Source organism: Aulonocara sp. 'chitande type north' Nkhata Bay, linkage group LG1 (assembly GCF_057382095.1).
Source record: "Aulonocara sp. 'chitande type north' Nkhata Bay isolate Kocher_YH1m ecotype deep benthic linkage group LG1, A_spYH_male_GT1.1, whole genome shotgun sequence".
Lineage (NCBI taxonomy): Eukaryota > Metazoa > Chordata > Actinopteri > Cichliformes > Cichlidae > Aulonocara > Aulonocara sp. 'chitande type north' Nkhata Bay.
This window is the reverse complement of record NC_141344.1, coordinates 38,978,412-39,006,314: the sequence shown is the minus strand read 5'-3', so window position 1 is coordinate 39,006,314 and position 27,903 is coordinate 38,978,412. Positions and strand designations below refer to the sequence as shown.

Genomic DNA, 27,903 nt, shown 5'->3' with positions numbered 1-27,903 from the left:
GCCCCAAACTCCTGTACACCCATGACTGTGTCTCCACCCAGGAAAACTCCATCGTCATCAAATATGCTGGTGACACCACCATCCTGGGGCTCATCAAGGGGGGGGAACGAGTCTGGGTACAGGACTGTGGTAGACAGTGTTCTTGCCTATGGAGAGGAAAATGACCTCATCCTCAACACGGACAAGACTAAGGAAGTAATACTGGATTTCAGGAAGAACCCCCCGTCCCCTGCAGCCTCTTATCATCAAAGGGACAGAGGTGGAGAGGGCCAACGGCCACAGATTCCTGGGCCTGCAGGTTACATCAGACCTGAGCTGGACTCTCAACACCACAGCAACAGTGAAAAATGCCCAGCAAAGGCTTTATTTCTATCTCAGGAAAGCTGGCATGAATCATCGCCGTCTCACCCAGGCCTACAGAGGACTTGTAGAGAGCATCCTCACCACAGGCATCACTGTCTGGTACGGGACCACCACACAGGCAGAGAGGAAGGCTCTGCAAAGGGTCACAAAGCCTCCTTCCATGTACTCTCTGTACACACCAACGCTGCTGAAAAAGAGCAGAGAATAATCAGGGACTCACACCATCCAGCTCACTCTCTGCTCAGACACAACAGAGCGGACAGCATCATCACACACAGAACAACAGCAGCTTTTCAACAGCTTCTTCCCTGCAACTGTCAGACTGATGGCAAGCAAAAGACACTGAACACTTAAAAGAACACAGCACTACTTTACCTCATTTCAAATGTACGATGGGATAAACAGTTCAGTTGGATAACTCTATTTCCACCTGGGATTAATTCAGTTTCTCTGATTCTGATTGCAGGACACCCAAACAAAACACGCAATAAGAGGCTCTAATGTAAGCGTCCTGTTAATGTTGGCGGCGTCAGTTACACAATGGACCCAGAGGCAGCACAACAGAGGCAGCAGTGCACAGGCAGGAATGCGTTTCCGACACCACTTCATAAGAATGGGACGGACGAAACTTCAGTATCTTCGATGTACTATTGCTGTGTGATTTTTATTACTATTACTGAAGGCTACTCGCCACCGAGCTAACATTGTTAGCTTGTTCATAGACTGCAGACTGTTAAGCCGTTTCTAAATATTCAAGTATGCGAGTTCGTACTCGCGTTGTCAGGACTTTGTGAGTTAACACGGGAGACCTAACTTCCCGGACTTTTTAAAAAAAAAATCTTTTTATATCATGAATACTACTAGAAGATTGCTCCACTCTTTGCTTGATCTCTACTTTCCTTTATTTGCTGTTTCTACCTTTTAAAAATGTGACTTGACCTAGAGAGCTCTGCACAACAATTCCAGTGTGGATGGACTGTTGTGCATTTCCTGTCCTGTGCGCAAATGGCAAATACAAATCTTGAATCTTGACAGAGGTTTTTAATAGTATTCCATCTTAACTTTCACGATTTAGCCAGTGAATGGCTCTCAACCTACCCAACCGCACACCAACTGTGACAATTTCTAACAGACCTTTATATCAAAGACATATTGATTTTATTTCAGCTGCATCTCTTTAGATAAATTCCTGCTCTGCTTCTAGAAAGAAACACATGTAAAACCTTAGCTTGTGCTATATTTTTTCTTACTTGGTTCCTTACTAAGTCTACTTATTTCTGACTTGGTAATTTGTGCTACTCTTATTGTATTGATCAACAAAACTGGACAGTTAATACAGGAAATTCATTAAACTGTAAAAAACAAACAAACAAACAAAACGTTTACATCCTTCCAACCAAGAGAACGATACTAATTTACTAATACTAATCCTCAAGTTTAGCAGGTTAACAACAGTCAGCATGATGCAGTTTTATTGAACATACAAAAGTGAACATCAACACATGAACACACAGCCAAATATAATCATCAAAGTGCTGTTTCCAAAAACAACAGAAACACGATGCAAAACCAAAGCAGATAGAAACAAACTGATGGCAATGATTAGTGTCGTTTGATTAAAATGGAAATGTGGTACATCTTTAAATACATACTGTCTGCTGATTGGATTCACATAACAACACAACAAATGAGGAGCAAAAGGAAGCGAGCATTTAAAACCAATCAAAACAAATTAAATCAAATATACAAAGAACGAAACGTGTTCACATGTTCGCAGTGGCCAAGCTTGAAATCAGTGCAAACAGCAGAAAGTGACAAAATTCAAAACTAACATCCCGTGACTCAACAGCACATTCACAGTTGACAATAACACGGACACATTTGTCTTGAAATTATAAAGCAAAAATCTCTTTTTTAAAAATATTCCCTTCATACCTTAATATTTCCTCTGTAAATACAGACAAAGAGTCCGTGTGAAAATGACCTGGGTGTACTTACATACTTTTACAGCTGTAACAACTATGTTTGTGTCTCTGTCTGAGTGGACTTTGGACATTAGACAAATGGTTACAAAGTCGCGTTAAGCTTCTTATTAAGATCATTTCTTTTTAACTTATTTTGCGATTTCACTAAACTTTGTGAAGCAGGAGGAATGTAACTGCAGTCTTTCATTTAAAATCTGAATAAAGGACACAAAGTAAATCCTCGAAAAGCCTTTTAGTCATCAGGACTGGATGTGTCCTGGCAAACCCCGAAATTCCAGGTTGACAGAAATGATAGTGAAATGATATCCTTCCTTTGTATTCTCAAATATATTTAACAAGACTTTGCACGTCTTTAGAAAACAAATGATCTGAAGAACCCTTGCACTTCTTTAAAAACATTAGAAGCAGTTAAAGGCTTTAGCAGCAACAATCTGCAAAGATGAGAGACACACTGAGCCTTCGTTAAGGTTATTATTGCTTTATATCAGCTGGAGAAGAAATGTTCTGGCTTATAAAAAAGAAGAAATCAAATGTGTCTCCTTGTACGCCTCTGAACTGCCCTCAGAGCAGCTGGTACTTTCTGAAAGACCCAGTCTCCACTTACACTTATTCATCTGCAGAGTGCACTGGATTCTCTTCAGTTTCTAAAAACCTTGAAAGACACTTCACTTTCATTTTCATTTTTGTGAGTGGATGAAGTTGCAGGAAGGCAAATCTTTCAGTTAGCACAGTTGATAAGAGGAGATTGTGTTGGTGTGGCCAAAGTGTTTCCTCTGTTTTCAATTTGGTCTCGCTTCATGTCCGACTTGGCTGACACGGCTGCTGAGTTTCAGCTGCAGACCCGCTCTCATCCCAGTGATGACCATTCAAAGGTCAGAAACAGAAGCTGCTGCACAGCGTGAGCGGTCAAACAGGGACTTCTTCTTAGAGACTCCAGGTTTAGAAATGTTTCATCATATTACATATAAAGAGGAGGAAAACAGCATTCCTGCCTTTATCCAAATGTTTTACCTTTTTAAAGCTTAATTTGAGGAAAGAAAAACTTTCTTTTGTATATTTCCAAAACTGCTCTGAGGAGCCAGACTTGAAGAACTTTCCCTCGGTCGAGTGGATTTCACGAGGTTTTTGAAGAGGGTTCTAACTTGTTTTTGATCTATAAACATTTTCAGCAGATCAGCGAAGTTTAACTTCCTGTGTGTTTTAAAGTAATGTTACATGACTGCACCCAGATAAAGGGGACTTCATTTCATGTTTCAGATTGATTTGGCACAAACATGTTTTCTTTGAAACCCATAACAACCCAAGTTCACTGCAGCTCCCATTGGTCTGCTCCATTACACTTACACACCTAGTTTAATGTACAGTTACTTTATGCAGACCCAGAGTCTGTTAAGACTTTCTCACCTCGCTCTAATGCAAACAAGTTAAGCTTCCTTGAATATAAAGCTGTTAGTTTTAAAACGGTCCATAGCGACATCCTGTGGATCAGCCAGAATTCCCTGCACCTCTAACTGAAATTTATTTATTAACCTTTATTTAACCAGGAAGATCCCATTGAGATTAAAAACCTCTTTTTCAAGGGAGACCTGGCCAAGATAGGAAATGTAACTGGAAAAAAAAACCACACAAACTTAAACTAGGAATGAAGTGAGAAATTATTTAAAACACAAATATGGCTCGTTGCTGGACTTTAAAATAATAGATTTAAGACTGAGCAATCAAACGCTGCCTCAAACAAACGTTTCATCTCTGTTGAGGATTCAAACTAACAGCGGCTGCTGTGGGATTTGAGCTGGATGAGAGACAAAGCAGAGAAACTGCAAAGTGACTTCCAGCTGCCGTCTGTGCTCAGTTCATCCAGGCGTAGGCATACAGGCCGTTCTTCCTCCACAGATCACACTGAGGAGAGGTGTAGTTACTGTCCACCTCAAGGATGTCGGACAAGAAAGCAATGGCTGATGGGTACTCGGACCACTTTGTCTCCACCTTACCTGCAAGGAGTAAAGAGAAACAGTGTAACTTGAAGGCACAAAAGTATCAAGGCGGGAGGTGGACGAGGTCAAATCCCCTCGTCCAGCACACAGTCTAGTGTACAGTATGTTTTCCTTTTTAAATCTGCATCTGGCCAGTTCCTTATCCTTTTTGGCTGCCTCTGAAAGTGATATGCAAAAAGGAAATTAGTGGAGTCAACGTGTGTCCCGCTCCCTTTGTAGCCATCTGTCACCACTGTTGTATCAGCCACTCTTGTGAGGGTGTGCTTGGGTCTCAGTAGTGGACGTTATATCCATCAGAATTTCAGATGAACCCACATCTCTGTGTGTCCGACCATTTACTGTCCACCAGTGTGCTAAGGGGTGAGCGATATAACCTCAAAATCATGTCAATATCTGGAGAAAACGTGTGATAACAACTGATGATATAGAAAAAGAAAATACTCGAAGCTCTCCTTTACCATCATATAACTGGATCCATCATTTCAACCCAGCATTTGCTCTTCGTGTCATATGGAGTGCGACTAGCAAGTGAATTAGTTTGAGTCATTTTTTAACTTTTCAGTCACCACCTGCTTGTGTCTCTCACCTTTGGTGAGAACAGTTTTCATGGATATTTTTCAAAGCGTTGTGCTTTGCTGGAGGTTGTTGGAGTAGCTTCGGTTTTACTAAATCAATCATTGGACACGTGGTATGACACGCCTGGGTTTTTCTTGTTGTAGTCCACACTGAAAAATATAAACACATGGTGTGCTTGTAGCAATGATGTGAATATGACACTTTCATGTAAAATTGTGCACAATATGATACGGCACAGTCTGCAGCACACGCACACAGCCGATGGGTAAAAGCCATGTGCTGGCAATCAGCCACAAACAGGCTTTAACCCTTCAAAGCAAGCAAGTGGATCAGCTACACAAAATCTCACCACCTTACATTTGTTACAAAACGGCAAACTATCGACGGAGTCCAAAATCTTTGGGAGCCAGCCTCAAATTGCCATCGGTGTAATGCAGTTTCATTTTCAGCATTGGAGGCTGCTGCTTAATAAAGACACGCCGTGATGACATGAATTTCAATGTACAAAGGCAAAGAAAAAAAAAAAACACGTCACACTAATACACTGAGTCATCAAATGAGAAATCCAAGGTAGTTCCTTATGAGCCCTTCATAAGGCTAAAAGTCTTTTACATCACATTTTTCGATGGATGAGGATTGTTTCTGCTGAATTTGTTCAAAGTACCTCCTGAGCTATAAGTTAACTCACAGGTACTCTGAACAAAGGAACATCAGCAAGCTCCGAGCACTGCTTAACAAAGGGCACAGAGGTCAGCTGATAGAGATGTGCAGAAGGAGAAACACCATTTAGTGTTAGGAACCTGCTTTTATCTCGGATGCTAAGAGCAACCCTATTCTCTTATTGTTCTCTTCTGCTCCTTAGAGGAATTTTAGGGGTCATTTTCTGGTCCTGAGTGGCAGCAGTGAGATGGGCGAGCAGCACAAACACTGATGTGTAATACAAATACAAAAAGACGGGTTCTTGCCATCATCACATCACATCTGATAAAGTAGGGTTTGCTCACTTTGATTTTTTTTAAAACACAAAGTGTAGCACCTCAGTTAACTGTTTTTATTCCTCTTCTTCTGATTGGCTGCACCTCGCAAACAGAAGGTTTAGGCAGGTGGCATTTTGTTCATTCTCAAGCACAGAGATATCTGAACTTGTCTATTAGCCTGAAGTTTTGGCTCACAGAAATTACTTGCAAAGACTTATTTGAAGCCCTGAATCCACTATTTTAACTCCACACACACAATAACTTCTCTTATCTATGATTTACAAACAGCCCTCACCTGTTTTGGCAAAGCTGACGAGATTGCGTGTGATGAGATCCTGAAAGCGCCGGTCCTTATCGGAGAGAGGTTTCCCTAAAATGAACTCCAGCCCTCCAAAGAACGCCACGGCATCCAGACAGTGGAAGGAGAAGCGGCTGGGGAATGGCAGCAGGTCGCTGGACGTGTTGACAGGTCCGGATGGCGTGTGCCTCACCACGTAGCGATACACCGGACTTTTGAGAGCAGCTGAGAAATGGTTACAAAAGAGCTTATTAGACTGTCAAAAATGACAGAAAACCAAATGTATCCTGCTGTAAATGTTCCACTTTCTATCTTCATAAACACAAAAGAAAACAAATCCTGCAGTTGCAGCATCAATGCCTCTTTATTAATTGTTGTTATTAAAATTACTCTTGTCACCTGAAGAAAAAGAATCTTCAACCAAATGTCAAATGTGAAAAACACTTTTGACATTTGTTTCAAACACTTACGACAAAAGAAACTTTGAATTACGCAAGCATTGCTGACATTACACAGGTGGAAGCGACCTCACATCTTTTTTATGATTTCTTTGCTTCCACAGTGTCAGAAAACTGAAAATGTCTGCAATAGTCTCTTGAAGCCAAAGGCAAAGTCACCACATTCTTTTTACCATCATTCCTCAATATAATGAGAAATAAATGTACCAACACACTAAAGCGAATACGAGTGGAATGTTTGAGTCGTGGACTTTAAAAGTAACTTAAATGGAAAAATAGTTTTAGATTACCCATCTGTCCTCTGGCTTATTAATTAATTGGGCCTTTGTTGAAGCGACTCTAGTTTGGATTTATATTTTAATGCTTGACATTCATGAATACGATCAAACGTTTAGTGCGCAAGTCTGGGGGGGAGTTTTCACTGGAGTGTTCAAATTACACATTTTTTGGGAGATTATTTTAGCAGCAATTCGATGTGTCTGCAAAACCTCTGATGCAAGTCAGCGAGGATGGAAGACCAGCTGGATAGAAGTTCCCTCCAGAGATCCGAACTATATGCAAAAAAAGTTGATCTTTGACATCCAATGACATCTCATACTTTTTGTTCTTTCTCGACACTCATGACAGGATGAAATAAAAAGCTTAGCTACACTGTTGCTGATCCCTCACTTGTGAAATCTTGGGGCAGCAGTCCAAACCTTCCTGAAAAGCAGCAAAGATTTAAAACAGCTGGAACTGTGAAATATTCATGTTTTTAAAGCTAAAACTTCAAATTGCCTGCATGTGACACATTTAGGGGCTAAAGTTAAGTTCTTGTACTCCAGTTTCCTCCCTTAATCCAAAGACGTGCATGTTAGCTTAACTAGCTAACAAGGCTGTGAGAGTGAACGGCCATCTGTGAAGGACCCAGCTTCTCACCCTGTGACATCCTAGACAGAAGTGTCATTCATCACTTCAGAGATCATGTCTCCACTGCTCTACAGTCCAGTGGCGTTACATCCCGTAACGTAAGGCTTAGACGCAGTTGCTCAGCATAGGAAACCCATTCCATGAACTGTTCTTCAGCTAATCTGACGAGCACATGAAGTTTGGAGGTCTGTAGTGATTGGCTCTGCAGAAAGTTAATAACCTCTGCACATCCACTCGAAGATTTCATGTGGTCTTCCACTGTGTTATAATACCACTAAAGGTTGACTGGAAATTTCCTGACTGGGCTTATTGCACAGGTGGTGTATTATCGTGGTACCATGCACGGGTGTATGCACCTGTGGCCACGGAGGTGATTAGACCACCTGAACCTTCAGGGATTTGGTTGGGTGACTGAATACTTTTGGCAAATTAGGGCGTGTGAAAATTGTTGGAAAATAAGTATATAGCAACAAAAAATGTTAATATGCAATGAAAGTGTAATGTGAGTACATACAGTCGGTATATTTCTGTTCTAAGAAACATAAAACCTACCTAACTGTGTTTTTTTGGTGTTACGTACATTTTTAGAGTCAAATGTTATTTGAAAAGCTTTTTTCTATTATTTCAGCCACAAGCAATGTTTCATTTCTTGCTGAAACCAACATGTAGGTTCCTTTTGAATCTCCCATTTATCAGTCATTTCGAGCCCAGATTGACTGTGACTCAGCGAGAGATGAAAAAAAAGACAAAAAAACAAACAAAAAAAACCAAGCTGCACAAGATAAAAAACCCAATGAAGCAAGTGGAAGAAAAATCACCCAGGATGCCCTGCAGTCGCCTCACACAACAGCTAAATGTCACTTTACTCAGAGTTTCACCGCTGACACCAAACCTACACGAAGCACAATGGTGCCATACTGCAAAGGAAGGAAGGGGGCTTGCTACTGTGAAAAGAAAACGACTTGTAACATATATTTGTGTTACATTATACTAATATGTCGGAGATCACTTCACTTTTGGTATCAGCAGAGAAAAACACTCAGCTTTTGTCGCTCTCACTAAGAACCAATAAATATATCAGAAAGTATTATAAAGTAAAGATTACAAAGCAAAGAAACAAAGAAAGCAAATAACTTCTGTTCTCAGATACTTTTACTGTAATATTTAGATTTTCTTCTACTCAACTACATGTCAGAGTAGGGTTGCTCTGGGTGATGGATCAATATTATCAATATGAGGTACTGTATATGTTACACTTTGATAAAGTTTAATATAGCCACATCTTTGCTTCTAAATGAATGTGTGTGGGGATCCATCATCATCATCTCCAAACTAGAATAAATGAAAAGACAGTGTGCTGCAAGAGGGCAGCTACCAGGGCCATGGCCAAGACTAAAGCTGAGCACTGCAGCCAAGGAAAGGTAGACAGCTTTTACTTCCTCTGCCTCTTACAATAAGGGTATAAACCAGTATGCTGACTAAGCGTGCTGACTGAATCTTGACTGATGTGGTGATTGGTTAGAGCAGTGGTTCCCAAACTTTTTTTGCTGGGCCCCCCTTTGTTTTACAGAAAAATGTTTGCCCCCCCCCCCCCCCCCCCCCGCGTCCGTGATTTAAACAGCCCAGCGCTGGGAAAACCAATTCTGCAGGGAGACCTACCTCGGCACTTGTGCAGGTGAAGCCAAAGGGCAGACATGCTTCACCATATTTTCTAGTCTTTGGCTTAGAATGAAGTTGGTTTGGAAACATATTCAGCGATGCTTCATCTCCTGCTTTGCGTTTCTGTAGGCGCCTGTGCTAGCAGTGTCCAAGCGTTTTGTTCCCCCCCCCCCCTTTCATCCTGCACCCCCCCTGCCATGGCTCTGCACCCCCCCTAGGGGGCGGGCCCCACACTTTGGGAAGGTCTGGGTTAGAGAGACTCAACTCTAATCCCCCACATATACTGGTTAGAGTGGAGACAAAGTGAAGCCTAAGATGGAAATTGGGTGTTGTGAAATAACAATTCAGTCAGAAATTGGTCAAACTTTATTCAACCAGTTGCAGTAACCATGGTGAGGCCTCCACTTCAAAACACTTAGATGATCCACCCTGCTGGTTTTCCAGCTGCCACTTAATCATCACTGAGCACTGCACATCTGGGTTAAAGCTCTTATTATGGGAGAACCTATTATCAATTTTATTATTATAATCATGATATTATTCAGTGATCCATGAGTTTACCTGCAGCCCTCTGGGCCAGGTCGTTGTTGGGACAGGTGACCCTGATGTCAGACACCATGGTGGTATAGGACCTCTCTGGGCAGCGGTCTTTGGTTGGACACCAGGCTGAAGATGGATACAGCCGCAACGCCTCCTTGACGAGACCGTCGCCGAATGACTTAAGTTTAGCTGAGAGGAAAACGACACAGACATATACAGTCCCCACATAATATGTTATCATGTGAAGTGCTTACACAGATTTTCCTGTTTAAACTCAGTTTCAGTCCCTGGCATCATACGTCAGTGAGCAGGATGCAATCAAACAGAACAGTGGCCTGAACTATGAAACTGGATTTGGGCTTAGTGAGGTAAAGCCTAGTTTTCAGTGTCAAGAGCGTGGTTGACTTCTTAATGGGCTACACTGTCATGGTACTTTATAGAGCACACCTAACCTTATTTTCTAAAATCTTTTTCCTCCACGCTAATAATTTTACCTGATCAGGTAAAAAATATACAGTAAAAAAACCTTGAATGTTAAGCACATGGCAACAGTAAGGAGGAAGAACTCCTTTTTAACAAGTAGAGACAGTAGAAAGCCTGGGTCTGCTTTAAGGCCCAATATCTTACTAATATTTTAGGAAATTTCTTTCAGTCTGTTTGTTCTTTGCCTATCCTGACAACCTTTCATGTGATCATGTGATTCACATCTTTTAGATGTGTTGCTAGGAAACCCAGAGTGTAAGTGAGACTGACCTTGTTTGAATGAATGATTCTCATATTTAGGATAAAGGTTCTGTTACCAGCGTTTCCCTGAAGCCCCAGTCACACAGACCTAGAGAGGGGGCGTGGCTAATCACTACGCAAAATTCTGTATTCCATGAGTAGCTGCTGGAGACGCCCAGCAGTAGCAAGGTGAAATGGATTCCTGAGAAGTATACGATGCTCAAAATTTCCTTGGTTGCAGGTTGCAGCCATAGGGTACTCTATGGCAGCGGGCCCCAACCTTTTTTGCGCCACGGACCGGTTTAATGTCAGACAATATTTTCACAGACCGGCCATTAAGGTGCAACAAAATACAACAAAATAAAATGATATGACCGAGACAAAAACTGTGGTATTTTGTAAATATAATAATAAACGCGAATTCACTGTGTAATTGTGTAACTTTATTAGCAGCGTCCTCCTGAAATGCGCCAACAACACTGAGAGTAACATCCTCCTCTCTGCACCTTAATGCTCTCTGGTCGCTATGGTAACGCGTAAATATTTCTTTCAAAACAAGACACACAGCTTCATCACGGGAAAAGACCCTGAAAACCATAAATTTCACACCGGAGCCTCAACTCTTGCGGCCCGGTACCAAATGACTCACGGACCGGTACCAGACTGTGTCCCGGGGGTTGGGGACCGCTGCTCTATGGTGCAACCAATACACACACACAGGCATGTTTATTGGGCCATGTTTGTAAAGATATTGATTCATTAATGATTCAAATATTCTCAATCAAATTCCCAAGCCTCCTGTGACTTCATTCAACCATCACTACAAACTACAAAGCACTAACCCTGATCTTGGTCTAATTCCCTGAAGCCAAGTGGCTACAATCTCTGAGAGAATCCTTGATCGTGGCTCAAGAGTTGGGAGTTCGCCTTGTAATCGGAAGGTTGCCGGTTCGAGCCCCGGCTTGGACAGTCTCGGTCGTTGTGTCCTTGGGCAAGACACTTCACCCGTTGCCTACTGGTGGTGGTCAGAGGGCCAGGTGGCGCCAGTGTCCGGCGGCCTCGCCTCTGTCAGTGCGCCCCAGGGTGGCTGTGGCTACAATGTAGCTGCTATCACCAATGGGTGGATGACTGGTTGTGTAAAGCGCTTTGGGGTCCTTAGGGACTAGAAAAGCGCTATACAAATACAGGCCATGTACCATTTTACCATAGCAGTCATTTCTTCCAGCACAGTGGCTCCATGGTTGCTTGCATGCGATAAATTTAGAAGACGTCTACAAAAAAAAACCTGGGTTACACCCCCTTTAAAGCCGTTACCTGTTACGAACCACGTGTAGTCCCCCCAGGTCCACTCGGAGATGTTTGTAGATGGAGGACTGTGGAGGAAACACAGCACTGAAGTGGAGACTCATCTCAGCACAAGCTGAATGTGGAGAAACGGAAGCAGGTGAACTCACGCGAAGTCAGCCTCTTGCTCTGTTGTTCCGACAAGGAAAGGGACGTCACTGTGCTCTCCTTTCTTCTCCCACAGCTCAAAAGGGGGCGCTTTGAGGACGTAGCCGTCCACTACTGCAACCGGGCCGATGGATTTCCCTTTGGTGGGGAGGTCAGTCATCTCATCTGCTGCCCAGGAGGGGTACTCCTGCCATGGGATGGCCTAGGAATACATGCTTGTTGTTTTTAGCATAAGATTCAAGACGAAGGAAACAAACTTATATTCATCTTAATGGTTCTTTTGGACAGGAGAGGAGCACAATGTATGTAAAGACGACTGGTCCACAGTGAGTTTAGGTTTCGCTTTCATAAAACACGACTATTTTTTAATTTGTATTTAACAGAATTACGGGGTAAAATAAGACGGAAACTGCTCTTTTTCCAGTCTCCTGAGTGGCATCTTGAATCACTTACTTTGACATTTTAAAAACCTAATAACAGTAACCTGCAGTCTGATGACTGTCACAGTTTTAAAAGTTCAGCTGTCATCATCATTTCATGACATACATTATTCATAATTCCTCCCGGGGTCATCGTCATGTTGAAATGAAGCTCTTCATGTACCTACAGGTTCTCTTCTCATCAGAGGATCCTCAGTTTAATGAAGCTCAGTGGTGTTTGAGGGAAAGCTGCCTGTAATCATGGCTGCAAATTATATTTAGTGTCCCATTTATTCATCAACTGCATAGGAAAATTAGAGATGTCCAGGTCTTTTGGCACCTGGACGTGACATTATGAGCCATCAAAATGAAAAATGTAATTTTAATTTTGATCAAAATGTCAGAACCGTTTGGATAGATGAGCTACGAATGAGATATTTCCTGATATCTTTAGACATTAAGGAGAATATTACAGAAATTAACGTTTTTCTGTTATTAGATTTTTTATTACTGTGATAGCTTCGTTGCCTTTCACAGATTTTTTACAGCAAGGCTCTCCAGTTAGGATGGATTGTCTGCCTCCTCCTCCCCCTACCTGCAGGACCTGTCCGATAGAGAGGCGCCTCAGGCAGGCCAGATCTCCGCAGCCCGTCTTATTCAGGAACGCCAGGTTGTCCACCTCGGCTTGTTCCAGGGTCGCATTGTAAATGTACGAGCCGCTCATGTCCACTGCTGCATGAAAGAGACCCTTGGCTAATGGTGACATCATCAGGGTCCACACTGACGTTCCACCTTTAGGAGAGCAAAGTACAAAAATGGGAGCAGCAGCTGGTTGCAGGTGATGGAGCGGTTCTACTGGTTTGCCTTATTATTAAATACATAGACAACATAGCAAGCACCTGCACGTTCAAACTCTCCCAAAAGATGTGAAGTGTACACTTATGTTTTCAGGACTTTTAGGAGCAAGTAATTATCTTTCATGTGGTTGTGGAAGAATTTTGGCCCACTCTTGTTTACAGATCGCTTCAGTTCATTGAGGTTTGTGGCATTCTGCAGTTCTTATTAGGTTCTGTGATAGCATTTCCATCAGGCTGCACTGCAAAAGGCATTTTGAAATTTCTGGTATGAACATAGTCATAAATTGCTGATTTGTGCATCTGCACCATTCACACACAGATTGGTGCATATACCGTATGTTTCGGACCATAAGGTGCACCGGATTATAACCTAATCTCATATTGTGGATGGATTATCTCAGTTGTTCTCCTCACTGAAGTTTGGTCCGTTTACAGCATCCTAACCATTGGGAACCCTCACGTTAACTTTTATCGAGTCGAAAGAGTTAACGTTCCACCTCCACTGTGTTTATGTTATGCTAACATAGCTGTGTCGCTAGCGATCACGTAGCACATCCTTATATACCAGCTAGCCCAACTTCAGTGACCCTACAAACGTCACTGCTGTTTAGTTTTCTGTCTTCATTTATGTTGGAAGTGATAGCAGAGGTGTACGTTTGAATTTTTTCAGAAATCTCTCAGTCAGAACATGCTATATCATGTTTAGGTGGAAACCAGCGAGCTAACTTCCTGCTAACTTCTAACTCCGTTAAATGCCTGGATGTTAAACTTAATTGTTACACCTGGTAAAGCAGCAACGCTGATGATTTTATTAAAGATGAAAGAATTTAGACAGTTTTTAACTCTCAGTGATGCTGCAGGGTTCGTTTGACTTTGGGCCCTGAAGAAGATGGAGTTTAGGACACTGATTACTCCGCGAGGCACCTGACGATGCTCCAACAATCCATCAAGCGCAGTATGCCAACTTAGCGACTTTGTCGCTATATTTAGCGAGTTTTCAGACCCCCTTAGCGACTTTTTTTCTAAAACGCAACTAGCGACAAATCTGGCGACTTTTAGGACAACCAATAGCGATTTTCCTTCCTGAGGAGTTGGCAACACTGATCAAGCGGTGCGGCTTCGTAGCTTACCAAAGTCGCACTAAAACATTTTTGACAGATTTTTGAGCGCCGTGTAGCACATAAAATCAGTTCGAGGTCAGTAAGCACAACCAGAATTCATACATAAGGCACTCTGTAGATTATTGAGAAAATTAAAGGATTTTAAGTGCGCCTTATAGTGCGGAAAATACGTTACCGCAGTTAGTAAATTGTTCTAGAGCTCTTGTTCAGTGGTTTGCTGCCGTTTTCCCTTCTAAAAAGGCCATTTTGTTCAATATTTTTCTAATTCTTCTGTCACAAACTTCGTGAAGCCAACTGAGTCTGAAGTGTAGCTCTTTGGTGTTCTACAGTTTCTCTGAGCTTTGGCAGAGGGTTTGACCCAGGGATAAATTTGCTGGGGTGCTAAGACTCTGACACTGGTAACATCCGCCTGAATACTCCAAACCAGTAAACTGCCACAGCTTCTGTTTTTATAGATACTTTAGCAATGATCAGTTAATCAAGGGCATTTCATTAGCATCACCTAGCTGCCAGTTAGCCTCTTCAATCAAATTTAAGCAGTGACCATGTACTTCCACAGGACTCTAATGTCTACCACTGCAGACGGTTTGATTATCGCCCTGTTTAAATGATATGGTCATAAGGTATACAAAGTATACTTGCTACTGCCATTAATACAATATAATACTGTGGAAAACACTGACGCCACACCCATCTCTTTTTATCAGTTTTTTGTTTTTACTTCAAATGACAGTTTTCTTTATGTCAGTATACACTGCGTTCATTCGCAGTACAATACTGACCAAAATACTACCAGCACATCAGTGCTTAACATGATTTGTCTTTTAAATAACTGTTATACGACTCTGGCAGTGTCTTTAATGCTTCTGTAGATTTGATCAAATCGCTGTAACTGCTTTGGGCATTCACTATAAATAACTTTAATGTGCACATTCTCTACTAGCAAGTGAGTTACTGCTGTAACTTCGAAAACATAAGTGAGTGTTATATTTTATAATCACAACACCACATGACAGATCTAATCTGTGTTCCTGTTAATATATTTTATCTCTTCTTTTAATTAGATCGAATCTTTTCTAGGACACAGACATAAAACATTCAATCCTTTAGGGTAAGTTTGAGACTGCATGTGTCACAGCATGTCCCGATGACACTTTTAATGATTTTTTTTAATACTGTTTATACCTGAGCTCTGTCCAAATATGGTAACTTTGCCAGGATCTCCTCCAAACACACGGATGTTCTTCTGAACCCACTTCAGAGCTGCGATCTGATCCAGGAAGCCATAATTCCCTGCAGAGGAGGGAAGGGGAGAGTTGAGAAGAGATCGATTAGTCAGGTTTTGATGCAGCCTTTTTTCTGATGTCCTATTTTCTCAATCAGAAACCAGCTTTCTGTGGTGTTCTGGCAGCATGAACTAAATTTAACTCATCTCAAGCTGAGGGAGCGAGGAAATGGGGCAGGGGATGATTACAACTATTAAAAATGAGCAGTGATAGTGAAGAGGACAGAGAGGAGGCTCTGGAATGCCGAAAAGGAGTCGTGTGCCCTGCCATCACACCATCGTGTCACGCAAGGCTCTGTCACATCAAGGTCACAGTGGGCTTATTCGGGTTGCGTAACAGAAATGACCCACTTGACTCACAGTGCAAAAATGCAAACAAGCAGGAGGAAGCCTAGGAAAGAGCTCCATTTATAAAGATCGCATTAGCATTCATTAAGTATACACATCTTAATGGAAGGCTATGGACTTCTCAGCATTCCCTCTAACTGGGAGCACAATGTAAACACCATAAATATTAAAAGGGTCGGTTTAAGTGGTAAATGGCTTGTAAGAAAATACACTACAGCCATTAGAACTTCTTTAACTCCACACGATGCACTGCAGCGACCTAACAGAAGCCGTTAAAAGCTCCCTGCAAGTGTCACTACTTCTGAAACTCCACGACGCTAATTAGGGTCTTTAACTGAGCATGTAAAAAGGTTTGTTTGTTCAAACTCGGCTGCATTTTATTCCACTTTATTTGTTTAGTAAATGGCTCACGGTTCACCTCTGAGGGAACCAAACAATAATGAGAACGGGCCTGAAGACGGAGCGCAAGCTGTGTCTCGGTTCCACATCGCATGCCAGCTGCGTACGCTAACCGTGCGGTCGATGGTGACAGGGAAAGGCTTTGTAGTTTAGAGGCTGTTAGCCAGACTGTGTGAGCGATGGAGTGGTTTTAAAACGTCATTAGTAAGCACAGACAGCAGAGTGAATGAGGTGAAAGTACCACTCTGACCAAGTGGACAGACTTGTCATGTGTTGCTGTTGGTAAACTCACACTCTCCATCTCTTTGTGTTCTCATCAGTCTGCTGTCACAAAAGCACCGAAATGACCCGATCTAGCTTTCCAAGTCAGTCGGACAGATATCTGATTTAAATATGTTGATTCGTATAATCTATCACGCATCATATTTCAGTGTTACCTCAAAATTCTAATATTCAGATCTTTGTTACGTGTTATAAATACCCAACGTTTGGTCATCTCACTGCAGGCTTCTCAATTCAGTTTTATTTATATAGCGCCGAATCACAACAGTTACTTCAAGCCACTTTGCGAGGCAAAGACAGTACAATGATACACGTTCCATTTTTATAGTTTCAGATTATATTTAAAGTCGATGAATAATTATCAGCTACACCTTTATATTCTACTCTTGGTCTCCTTAAGTTACTTTGACAGGTCAAATAATTTTTACTCATCTTAAACTGGAGATTTGTGCATTTTGAAAATACTGGAATAAGCTCGTATTTTCAGGCTCATTTATCAAATATGGAGTTTTGGGCTGCGAAAAGAAAACATGACCACTTATACCTAGAACTGCAGAGGATGTCATCTTTACCCCACAGAAATTATTGCAAAACCATTACTATGGCATGCTGGGTTGCCTAGCAACACGCCCGTTTACACAACAACACAAGGCTGCTCTTCCTTTCACAGCTAGCAACAGCTGATTGATAAATGAATTTAAGGCAGCGTAGCTAGGTAAAATATGAATAATTAATGCCGGGCTGAGGATGCAGAGCAGAGCGGGCAGTGTGTGACCAAGCGTGTGGAAAACCAAGCAGGTTGCTGTCTGTACAGAGCAGCAGGGGAACGTAGCTAAACTGAGCAGGGAGCCCAGAGTGTGGAGAACTGATATGATGCTTAAAAACGAAGTGAAATCCACAGCCCGGTAGCCAAGGTTTCAGGACTGTGCGGAGCGCTCAGGCAGAGGTGGACAAGATAATGAACTTGGACTGATCTACTATTACAATATTTTTTTAACCTCTGGGTGGTCTTGGGTCGATTTGTGCCATTTTTCATTGTTCGTATACACGCCATTTGCACTGTGTTGAACGGAATATAGCCAACTTTTCCAAAAAAAAGTCTGGTTACATATATTTCAAAATTCCAGTCTGACTCCCTTAAATTAGCTTCAGTGGCTGAGCTACAGATAAACTTACACTATTGGTCCTAGTGGTCGATTTGTGCCCCATTGAAACCCATTATAAACGCTATTTCCCATTCCACGGTCATTACAACCAAATAATGGGCCATCTTCCGAATGTTGGTGGTACTCGGGAGTCCGGGACTTGGAATTGTATCTTTTGGGAAATATTTGATTTCTTTGTTTTTTGGGGCTAAAAAAACAGTGCGGCCATGTGACAAAACCGGGATATAAAGGGTTAAAATCCGCGAAATGTAATTAAAACTTGATATGAATATTTCAAGGAGAAGTAGGTCTAAAAGATTGGCTAATTTAAAGTGGAAAAAAATATTAATATATAGATATTTTATGGCACTTTTCATGGCGTGGTCGATTTGTGGCTCTAAGCCCAATAGTGTATGCATTTTTCTAGGACCCCCCAGAGGTTAAATGCATTTCTATGATTTTGTATTGAGCTGCAAGGTCGAGTTTAAAATTTAGGCAATAGCTGTTCAGTCTATTTCACAGCAGTCTGTTTTTATACCGTCTATATTTCAGTGCAAATAATGCCAAACTTAATTTTCAACTTTTCATAAAGTTCTTCTTCTGTAAGAACTACATTTTTTCAGAAGTGTTAGCTGTTGTGTTATCACTTTATTCTAATGTCACTGTACTGGGCTGCGACCCAGTACTTGTATTTCTGACTTTACAATTTGATATATTGTTCATAGTTTTGGTTTCCTTTAGTTCTTAGTGATTATAGTCCTTCCTCTCTTTGTGTTTATCTTCGCCTGTGTTAGTCTCTGTTCCCGTGTCTACTCTGTACTTTTCCCGTGTCCCACGGCTGCGTATTGTGTCGTGTTTCCTGTTTTACTTTGAAGGTCTGTGTCTTATGTCAGTGTATTCTGTTTTGCTTCCTCCCTGTGTCGTAATGTTTATGGAGGATCAGCTGTGTCTCCCTCCTGTACGCCATTTCCTCGTTTCTCTCTGTGTATATATAGTTTGTGTTACCCCCGGATTACCTCTGCTCTCCATCCCGTTTCCAGGTTTTCAAGTTTCTTGTTTCTAGTTTCAGGTGTTATTCCATGCTTAGTTTTTCCCAGTTTAGGTTTTCTTAGCTTTCCCTGTTCCACCTGTTTGTAGTTTGGTAGCAGCCAAAATAAAGACTCACTTTTTGTCATTATCCGTTCTGGTCTCCGTTTGCCTGCACTTGGGTCCACGCTCCGCTCATATCCCGACAATTTGCCTCGCAGATCGTGACATCTAATCTGTGTCGTAGCTTCATTTTAGGTCATTGATATTACAGATCATTGAAAAAACTAATAAAAGGTATGAAAAGCCAGTGGGCGGGGCTTGTGCGCTGACATAATTGTGGTGCTGAGATCTCTGTCACTGACAACATACAGAGGCAAACGTAGGAAAAGCTTGTTTAGTGTGAAGCCTTTAGGCTCACAGGGGAGAGTTGTATGCACAGTGACCTCATTATTTGAGACATTAATCATGTCAAAATCCATTGCAACAGGTTACATAAGGGTCAGAAAATTGGAAGAGTTGAACAGGTCTCCTTTAACCTTTCCTGATATCTAACAAATGTCTTACAGAACATGTATATTCATTAGCTTGTTTCAGCTAAGGCTTCAGGCTACAAATATCATGCAGCCAGTTGTTTGCAGGCTGCAGTAAAACACTCCACATTCGTCCTGCTGTGCATCACCGACTAACCTGAGGTGTTTCTTGGAGAACCTTCTCTCAGCATCTGTAGGGCGAGAAAGCCAAAGGCATTGAGTCTGTAGTTGAAGCTGACGTAAACCACTTTTGTGTCGGCGGCGAGCTTCTCCGTAGGCGAGTATCCCTTCTCTCCTCCGCTGAGCATGTGCAGGTATCCTCCGTGGATCCACACCATGACGGGAAGCTTGGCGTCAGGCTGCAGGGTGGGGGTCCAAACGTTGATGAACAGGCAGTCCTCCTGGCCCATCACCTTCCCCGTGCTCGACAAGGGCCTCACCTGAGGACACATGCTGCGAAAGTGGCCCGCATCGATAACCCCACTCTTGCATACCGGTTCAACTGGAGGAGCCCAGCGCAGGCCACCAACAGGTGGAGCAGCGTAGGACATGCCTTTAAAGGAGTAGGCTCCATTTTTCTACAAAGAAAAGATTAAAACTGTCAGAGCATACTTGTTGTACTTTCCTGAAGATCTGAGTTTTGGAGGAGGATCCCAGGACCCACTGCACTGTGGTGGATTTTTGTGTGATATGTATAACTATGTAACTCTAGAGTGCGACCAATTTGGTCACAAATGTGACCAAATTTTTCAGTGGTGCGACTAAAAAAAAACATTTGGTTGCACCTGTGCGACCAAATGTTCGGGTAGAAAAAAAAAAAAAAAAATCTGCAACCTTCCTTGTGGTCAACAACAGACACACATTATGCCCCTATCGTGGACTAAACCAATCAGAGATAGTAAGGGGCGGGACCTCTCTGATTGGCCGTGGTCCAGTTGAAAGTGCAGGTGGAAGTGGGAGGTGAGTAGCTTGAATAAAGCGATATCAATTCATTAAATCCTGAATCGACTTTTAAATATAACTGTGTTTTGCCAGAAACGCCAGATTCTCAGATTAAAGCTCACAAAACTATTTCAACAACAAACAGCAAATGAGAGCAGGTACACGGACTCCACACAAAGACGTAAACACAGAGCGGACCCGACGCATCAGAATCAACTTTGTCTTTTGGCCCGTAGACGGACACGCTGTCGGAGCTTAGCGATCCTGATGCGTCCGGTCCGCGCTGTGATTACGTCTTTTTGCGCTGATTCTGAGCTGCAGGTTTTGTCTCTCCAACCATAATTCACCGAGCCAGCAGCAAAAAAAGCAGCAAACTGCGCTTCACATTTGATCAATGTCGTCATGAATTTTGCTGTTTTGCTTCCACGACTATTAAAATCACACTTCATGCACAGCTAGCTCTCTCTCTATCTCTCTCTGTACTTCAAGAACAGTTTCCGTCTCCAATCTCTGTTTTCTGTATTATTCATTCGCTTATTACCCACCAGTCTACCGTTGTTTACAGCGCTGTGGCTGCTGTCTTTTTCTTTTCTTTTTTTCACTTAAATGACCTCGGACAAGAAAGCCTATTTTTTTCTGTTATTCAATACTGAAGAAATTTAAACTTTATGTGCAGAACATTGTAGAATATTTTTAAGGTTATCTGCTATAAAAAGCCAGACCAGGAAAATCTCCTTCATGTTTTTCTGTGTTTTATTCTCAGTTACTTTCACACAAAGGCATCTGCTGTGATGTTCACAATTCTGATGAAGTCAGTACTGATAAATGATCAGAATTATAATATTTCTGACTGTCTGAGGCTAAGTTGAATCGAATCGGGACTTTGAAAACCGGAATCGAATGGATTATAGAAATCAGTGATGATACCCAGCCCTAGTGAGCAGCCTAGGCACGACAGAAGTGGATGTAGCTGTAATAGGAAAAGAACTATTGCTAACTTTTCTGTTAAGGCCTGATCCTTCTGAAATTCATAGCCAGTGCTCTGACACGGTGTCATCAATCTTTGAATGCTGAAAAAGCACAGTGTATCCAGAAAAACACATTATATTATATAAATTATTATAAAATTTGTGTGCGCCTAACTTTTGTGCCGGTAAGCCTAACTTTTTAAAGTTAGGCTTACCGGTACGCCCATGGCAAAAAGTTAGTCTAGAGCCCTGATACACTATATATCTATGTGCACTGAACATATATATTTTAACTTTCATGTAGAGTCTTAAGAGCAATACATTTTGCTTCACCAAGGTTTATTAAGGTTTTACAGTAACAGGGCAGTTGATGTTGTTGAGAGTTCGCCTGAATAACTCACTCTCCAGCTAACTAACCTTCTCTAATACACACTCAACGTCTTTCATGCAGCACAACCAAAACATTAACAATGTAACAGAGATCCTGAACACATCACAATAAAATATCATACGATATAATCACACACACACACACACACACACACACACACACACACACACACACACACACACACACACACACACACACACACACACACACACTTTGAACCCACACTGAAGTGGTTTTATATATGAGAAAGCATGTAACCTATGTAGTTATAAGATTATATGTTATAAGATTGTGCCACTTGCTGTGTAAGATTTAATAATTAGGATTAATGTGTGATGTTTGACCGTGTCATGACCTATTGTGATAAGCCAGAGCAAGGGGTAGTCAGAGTCCTGACTGGCCTTTGGCCAAGACCTTGGCCGCTACCTGACCCCTGCAGCTGTGTTTGGATGGGTGGGAAAGTTACCCAGCAGCAGGGGGCGGGGATACTGGTCCCTATATATTAGATGACCAGAGGACACCCCCAGCTCGTTTTTCCCCTCTGCTGTTTCTCTGTGTCCGTCTCTGTGTTGCTCTTTTGTCTGTGCTTAAGGCTGTACACCCCGGGGTTTTGCTTTGCTTGCTTTCTGCTATGTATTCTCTTGCTAAATGTCTGTATGTATTTTTCCTGCTGTTCATATGATTCATTGTATTAAACTCTGTTCCAAGAATTCTACTCTTTTCCAGAGCATCTTTTTAACTCATTCACTGCCAGCCATTGGCAGTGAATGAGTTAAACCCATTGACTCATTCACTGCCATTGACGGCTATAGACGTCAATGGCAGTGAATGAGTTAAGTGTCTTGATTTTAATTGGATCTAAAAGGGTTGGATCTCCACATCGTTGGTGGGAGAAGGTTATCAGGATGGCTTCAAAATTTGCAGGGTCTGAGACCCGGTTCTGGATTTCACCCCAATACTCGAAGCTGATCCGGGTGCTGTTGTCTAGAATATAGACGTCTGTGTGTCCCTGACCCACCATCAAACAGTCAGGCTGATGTTCCTTTACTGCTTTTAAGCAGTTTATTAAACAAACTTCTTCTTTTTTTTTTGAGAAACATAAAAAAATACTCAGTGTGCGAAAATGATCATTAAAAATAACTGAATGTAAATAAACTGAGCTGAGCGCTGACTGCATGAAACTCATCCTGCAGCAGCCAGCTCGTGTTCACAGAAAAAAAGACACAAATTCAATCACGAGCTCTACTTTGTTATTTCTGCAGATGAAGCACAAATCTTGTGTGTTGCAGCATCCTGGGGAAGTGAAAGCAAGGCTAAGCTCGGTTAACGATTACATTTGGTACAGGATTACAGTTACAGACTTCAGGAAATGAGGGTTAAATGAATTAAAAAGTAGTTTTTGAAAAGTGGTTGCAATACATTTTAGATCTGATATTATGAAGAGTACAAACTCACATATCTTCCTCTAAAGTCGCCACAGTCAGTTGACACCTGGGCGAGTCCCGGTGGCAGCGTCTGGGCTATGTAACCCAGGTAGGCGGCCAGAGCGAGCAGAGCGAGCACGCCGAGGCAGATGAGGAAGAGGCAGCGTTTGGACAGGACCAGGAAGGGGCTGATGTAGTGTCTGTGACGCACATACTGCACCTCCTCCTCATCCTCCTCCTGTACCAAGTAGCGGTACTCGGTCCTCTCTGGAACCTCGAATGCATCCTCATTCATCTTCACTCTGGGTCAGGAAACGGAAAATGATAATGACTTCACCTCAGACCAGATCAGATCTCGTCTGCATGAGGGGGACACGGGAATTATGGTCCGTCCAAAATGCATGTTTACAGGTTAGACATCACCAAAACACACTCCTCACACATCAGGAAGATTTCTATCTGATGCTTCCAGCACCACAGTCACTGGGATGATATTAGTCATGTAATGAGCAGTGCCTGCTGTATAACAAATATGTGCTTTAGTTCTCCACAAAAAATAAAGAGCAGCTTGATCAGAAGCCTTTAATTGAGTTTCGCTCAAAACCAGCTGTTGTATATCTTCTATATAAAGTAGCTCCGGTCCAGCTGACCCAACATCTCTGCAGAGAACTTCTGAAACATTCTTCCAGGCTTTTGTCAAGCTCTTGATTTAGAACCTGATTACGAAGTTACCCATCGGGGTGGATGACATTCTTAGCTTTAAAAACCATTTCTAAACTTTTTGTTTATACCCTCACTCTCACTGCCTCATAAACAAGCTGAAGCCTCCATTTATGGCTCTAAAAATGAGACTCCCATGTAAAAATACCCGACTATAAAGCACTACAGAGAAAGTTTACAGCCTGCTACAAAAATACAAACTGTTTATTCTGTTCACAGCAGCTGTAAACGAGGTAAACGAGGTCATTGAACTGGAACTCGCTGTTTGTGCTGCTGGTGCCCGTTGGAGCCTTTTAATGTAATTATCAGACTGATCTGCTGTGTGGTACAGACAACCCAAGACATCTGTACTTCGGTTGTGGTCAGTGTTTTATTAGTCTGTCACTCAGCACTTACAGTATTCAAGCACAGTTTATGGCTGGAGCTTGCTAATCAGGGTAGTTAACATTCAATGCCACTCAATTTTATTTATATTTTAGCGCCAAATCACAACAAAAGTCGCCTCAAGGCATGAATCGATAACTTGGCAGTCCATGCTTTCATCCAATTAAGACTCCAAATAACTGAAAAAAATAAAAACACACATGAAGGGTGGAGCTTAAAACTTGGAAGCCAGAAACAAATGAGTGATGTCACAGTGGCCCCAATCCTTCTTTTATGTACAGTCTATGCATACATCAGGGTCAGCAGCTGTGCTACAGAGGGAACAGCTGATTTTACTGATATGCAGTGTGAATTGTGGCACCTTGTGTATTGTTCTTTGTGTCCCGCTGCGAATTCTAACCAATCTGTTCAGTTTACCTCAGGACCAGCTGTACAACGTTCCCTCCACATTCCCCCCATTCCACATTTGTTCCCACCAGTTTACAAAATAACAAGAAACATCAGGAAGAAATGTGCCGATGAACAGAACTACTTCTACACAAACTCCAAAATGACCAACAGACAGAACAGACAGCAGCTGGAGTTGACTGAAATGCAGAATACAGACTGCTCAAATCAAAAATAAGATTTTATATCCATCAAAACTTTGTTATCGCCGGTATTTTTCATACGTTCAAATAATGAGAAGAACTTCTACTTTGTGACAGGCTTCTAGTAACAACAGTCTAGTAAGTGCCTAAAGACACGATAACAACTTGGTTTGACTGGTTGAAGTGAAAATGAGTGAAAAAGCAGCCAATTCCCAAAGAAACACGCGAAAGCCTCGAGAACTACTGCTGAACATTAAACAAACACGAAACAGAAGAATATGAAGACATGAGGAGCGGCTGTCCGACACCACCGCAGACGTGTGCCGAAAATACAAACACACAAAACGGGAAAACGAAAAAAACTGTGCGGGAACAATAACCGGACGTACCAGCAATAAATCAGAGCTGCCAACAGGTTACAGCGACTTCAACGTGTAGGCTCAGCGTTTCAGCTGCTCGGGTCACAGATTTCTCTCACAATTAACCCAAAAAGAAGACGAGAAGCTAAAAGAGCGAAACCGTTTTGTCTGACGTTAATATGCTGTCAGCGCTTTTCGCCACAATGCACTTTTCCCTCAGCTGCAAACAAGTTGTTCAAATGTTATAAACAACTTGTTGGGCTGAAATCTGTCAAACTTGTTTCTCAGGATTAAGCCTCAAACAACATTCGTGTCACAGGTTAGATCCTGCAATCAGTTTTCAGCAGTGACTTTTATGCATCCCTGTTTTTTTTAATCCGGGTACAAAGTGTCACAGTGACATAAATAACGCATAAAAACAAAACCCTTTATGGCAGTCGATGACTTTTGGGCATAACACCGTTCCTGCCCTCAATCTAAACTTCCTCTCGCTCGACAGATTTATTACTAACGCCTCAGATAACTGCAGAAGAAATTAACATTGCAGTTTCTTAACTTACCATGTCCTATAAACTGCCAAAGAACGCAAGAAAGCACAAACTCTCCAAAAACCTCAACAGTTGACGCGTTTAGTTCTCCAGTGGGCGGAGCGCGGACATGCATGGACATTTAAAGGGACACGAAACTTAGAATATACGGGAAAATAAATAAATAAATGAATAAATAAAATGATTTAAAAATCGGCCCTGATTAGCTAATCACAATGGTTAAACTAACATACACCCCAAACTCCGTCTGTGGATTTCCACATCATCACACAGGTGTTTGTTAATAGGATCGTTTCTGATTACTAGTGCGGGCCAGCAATACCATGTGTAACTGTATTAAATGCAGTAATATATTACAGTAACATACCAGGTATAGAAGGTTAACCATCAAACCATGCTTTTTTCTTCTGCCTGACTTGTGCTACAACCAGACCATTTCAGTTTCTGTGCACGGACGAGGAAAATGGATATTACATGTATTTTTATTGCACACAAAAAAAGAAAGACGAGACTGCAGTGGAGAAACGCAAACTGTGTACAGGACAGAAAGAATTGCATGATTTACTAACACAACTTCAGTAAAGCGTGTGAGTTATCATTGTTCATGTGCTGTTTATGTTTTTAGAATAGTTTTTGTTCCCTAAGGAAATACATTAATTTTTCTTGTATTTTGATTAGTGGAGATGTAATATCGCTTGGACTCCATAGGATTTTAAGTGGGCCACAGCACTCTTGACTTTGGGAATGGCTGATTTAAAGTATAATAAGAAAGTTTGTCTCTATGTGCCAATTATCAGGACACAAAAAAAGGATCCAGTGCATCACAAAGATTATACCCTAAGTGTCTGAAAAAGAATAATTTATACAGTGAGGTTTAAATAAAGTGGCAGAACTGTATGTGGTTATTAGCAGTTATATGATAATAAAAACATCTAAGCAGAGAACAGCAGCTGCCTGTGCTCAGCAGCCAGTGATACAAGGAGAGGATGTTCTTACCTTCCTACTACAGCTGCTGAATGTGCAACAGTGCACGGATGCTTAGTTGAGCATGTGGGATATTATGTCAAAAAAAATAAAATCATTAGAAATGAGAGCAGTCCCATTTTAAGGCAATTTGTTATCCACTGGGTGGCAGCAGATTTCCTAATGTCACATAAGGACAAACAAGAATACTCAACCAGAATTCCATGAATGAACTTTTCCAGGTAAAGGCTCTTTCAGCTGTCTCAAGTGGTAGAGCATATGTGGGAGCCATCATCTGTATAATGTAGTTATATATAATGTAGTTATATATAATGTAGTTATATATAATGTAGTTACCCTGATGTAACCCACTGGTCCCATTTATGAAATCTCACGATGAGCATTTCTGCTGTTGTTGTTTTGGTGTTTTAAAGACAGATTTTAACCACAGGGGTGCGAATCTGATAAGATAAGATACGGTGGACAGTTTTCCCCACTGACTTCTATAAGACTGGAACACAACCACAGGATTCACCCCTATATTAGAAAGAATGCACATTCAAAGCACTTTTCATACTTGATCCATGTCTTGTGCTCCTCCTGGTCCATTATGGGAGCTTGGTTTGTTATTGGAATTCACCGATCTAACCACTAACTTCTTGAGATCCACGAGGTCACCAGTAAACCACTCGGGCAGGTTTAGGGTTAGGTTGAAGTAAAACATTTCAGAAAATAGAAAATGTTACCCTTTAAACAAAATTAATTTGCATTTCAGTATCTGTGTGGAAAGAGGTTAATATCTGACTACAGCTACTCTGTCCAATTAAGCATTTGTTAATTCTGTTATAGCACTGTTGATACGCTGCTCAGTCCAAAGGGATCAGCTGTTTTCTTGAGGTGGTTTCAAGTCTAATTAGAAAGAAACAACAACCTTCCCCAGATCTTTGCTCAGCTTTCTGCCTTTGAGGTTGTTATTTACTACAGTCAGTATATATCACAGATACAAACACAGGGGCCTAAAGCTGGCTCTATAACGACAAATACAACAGAAGCCACATTAGTCAAATCAATATGGATCGATACAGAGGACCGCCTACACGTTCTCAGCATTCGTTAATAGTTTGATCTGTGTTGGGATCAATAGGGAAGCAAAAGCAGGAAAACTGTGTAAAGATAAGAAATGTTGTTTGCTGGCAGGGACGCAAAGTAAACCAAAAGTAGTGGCAAACTCCAAGAAGGAAGAGTCCACACAAACAAATAAATCC

The 27,903-nt window shown here is 41.7% G+C and overlaps 1 protein-coding gene across 1 annotated transcript; it reads right to left on the bottom strand.

Moving 5' to 3' along the window:
- Positions 1-1,818: 1,818 nt before the first annotated feature.
- On the bottom strand, positions 1,819-25,786 carry LOC147339525 (uncharacterized). Its single transcript, XM_086295268.1, has 10 exons — positions 25,688-25,786; positions 23,106-23,376; positions 19,507-19,927; positions 15,517-15,624; positions 12,949-13,145; positions 11,937-12,136; positions 11,797-11,855; positions 9,781-9,948; positions 6,191-6,418; positions 1,819-4,339 (listed from the first exon to the last, which is right to left on the bottom strand). The coding sequence occupies exons 2-10, from the start codon at positions 23,367-23,369 to the stop codon at positions 4,197-4,199; spliced, it is 1,788 nt and encodes a 595-aa protein (XP_086151394.1). The 5' UTR covers positions 23,370-23,376; positions 25,688-25,786; the 3' UTR covers positions 1,819-4,196.
- Positions 25,787-27,903: the final 2,117 nt, after the last annotated feature.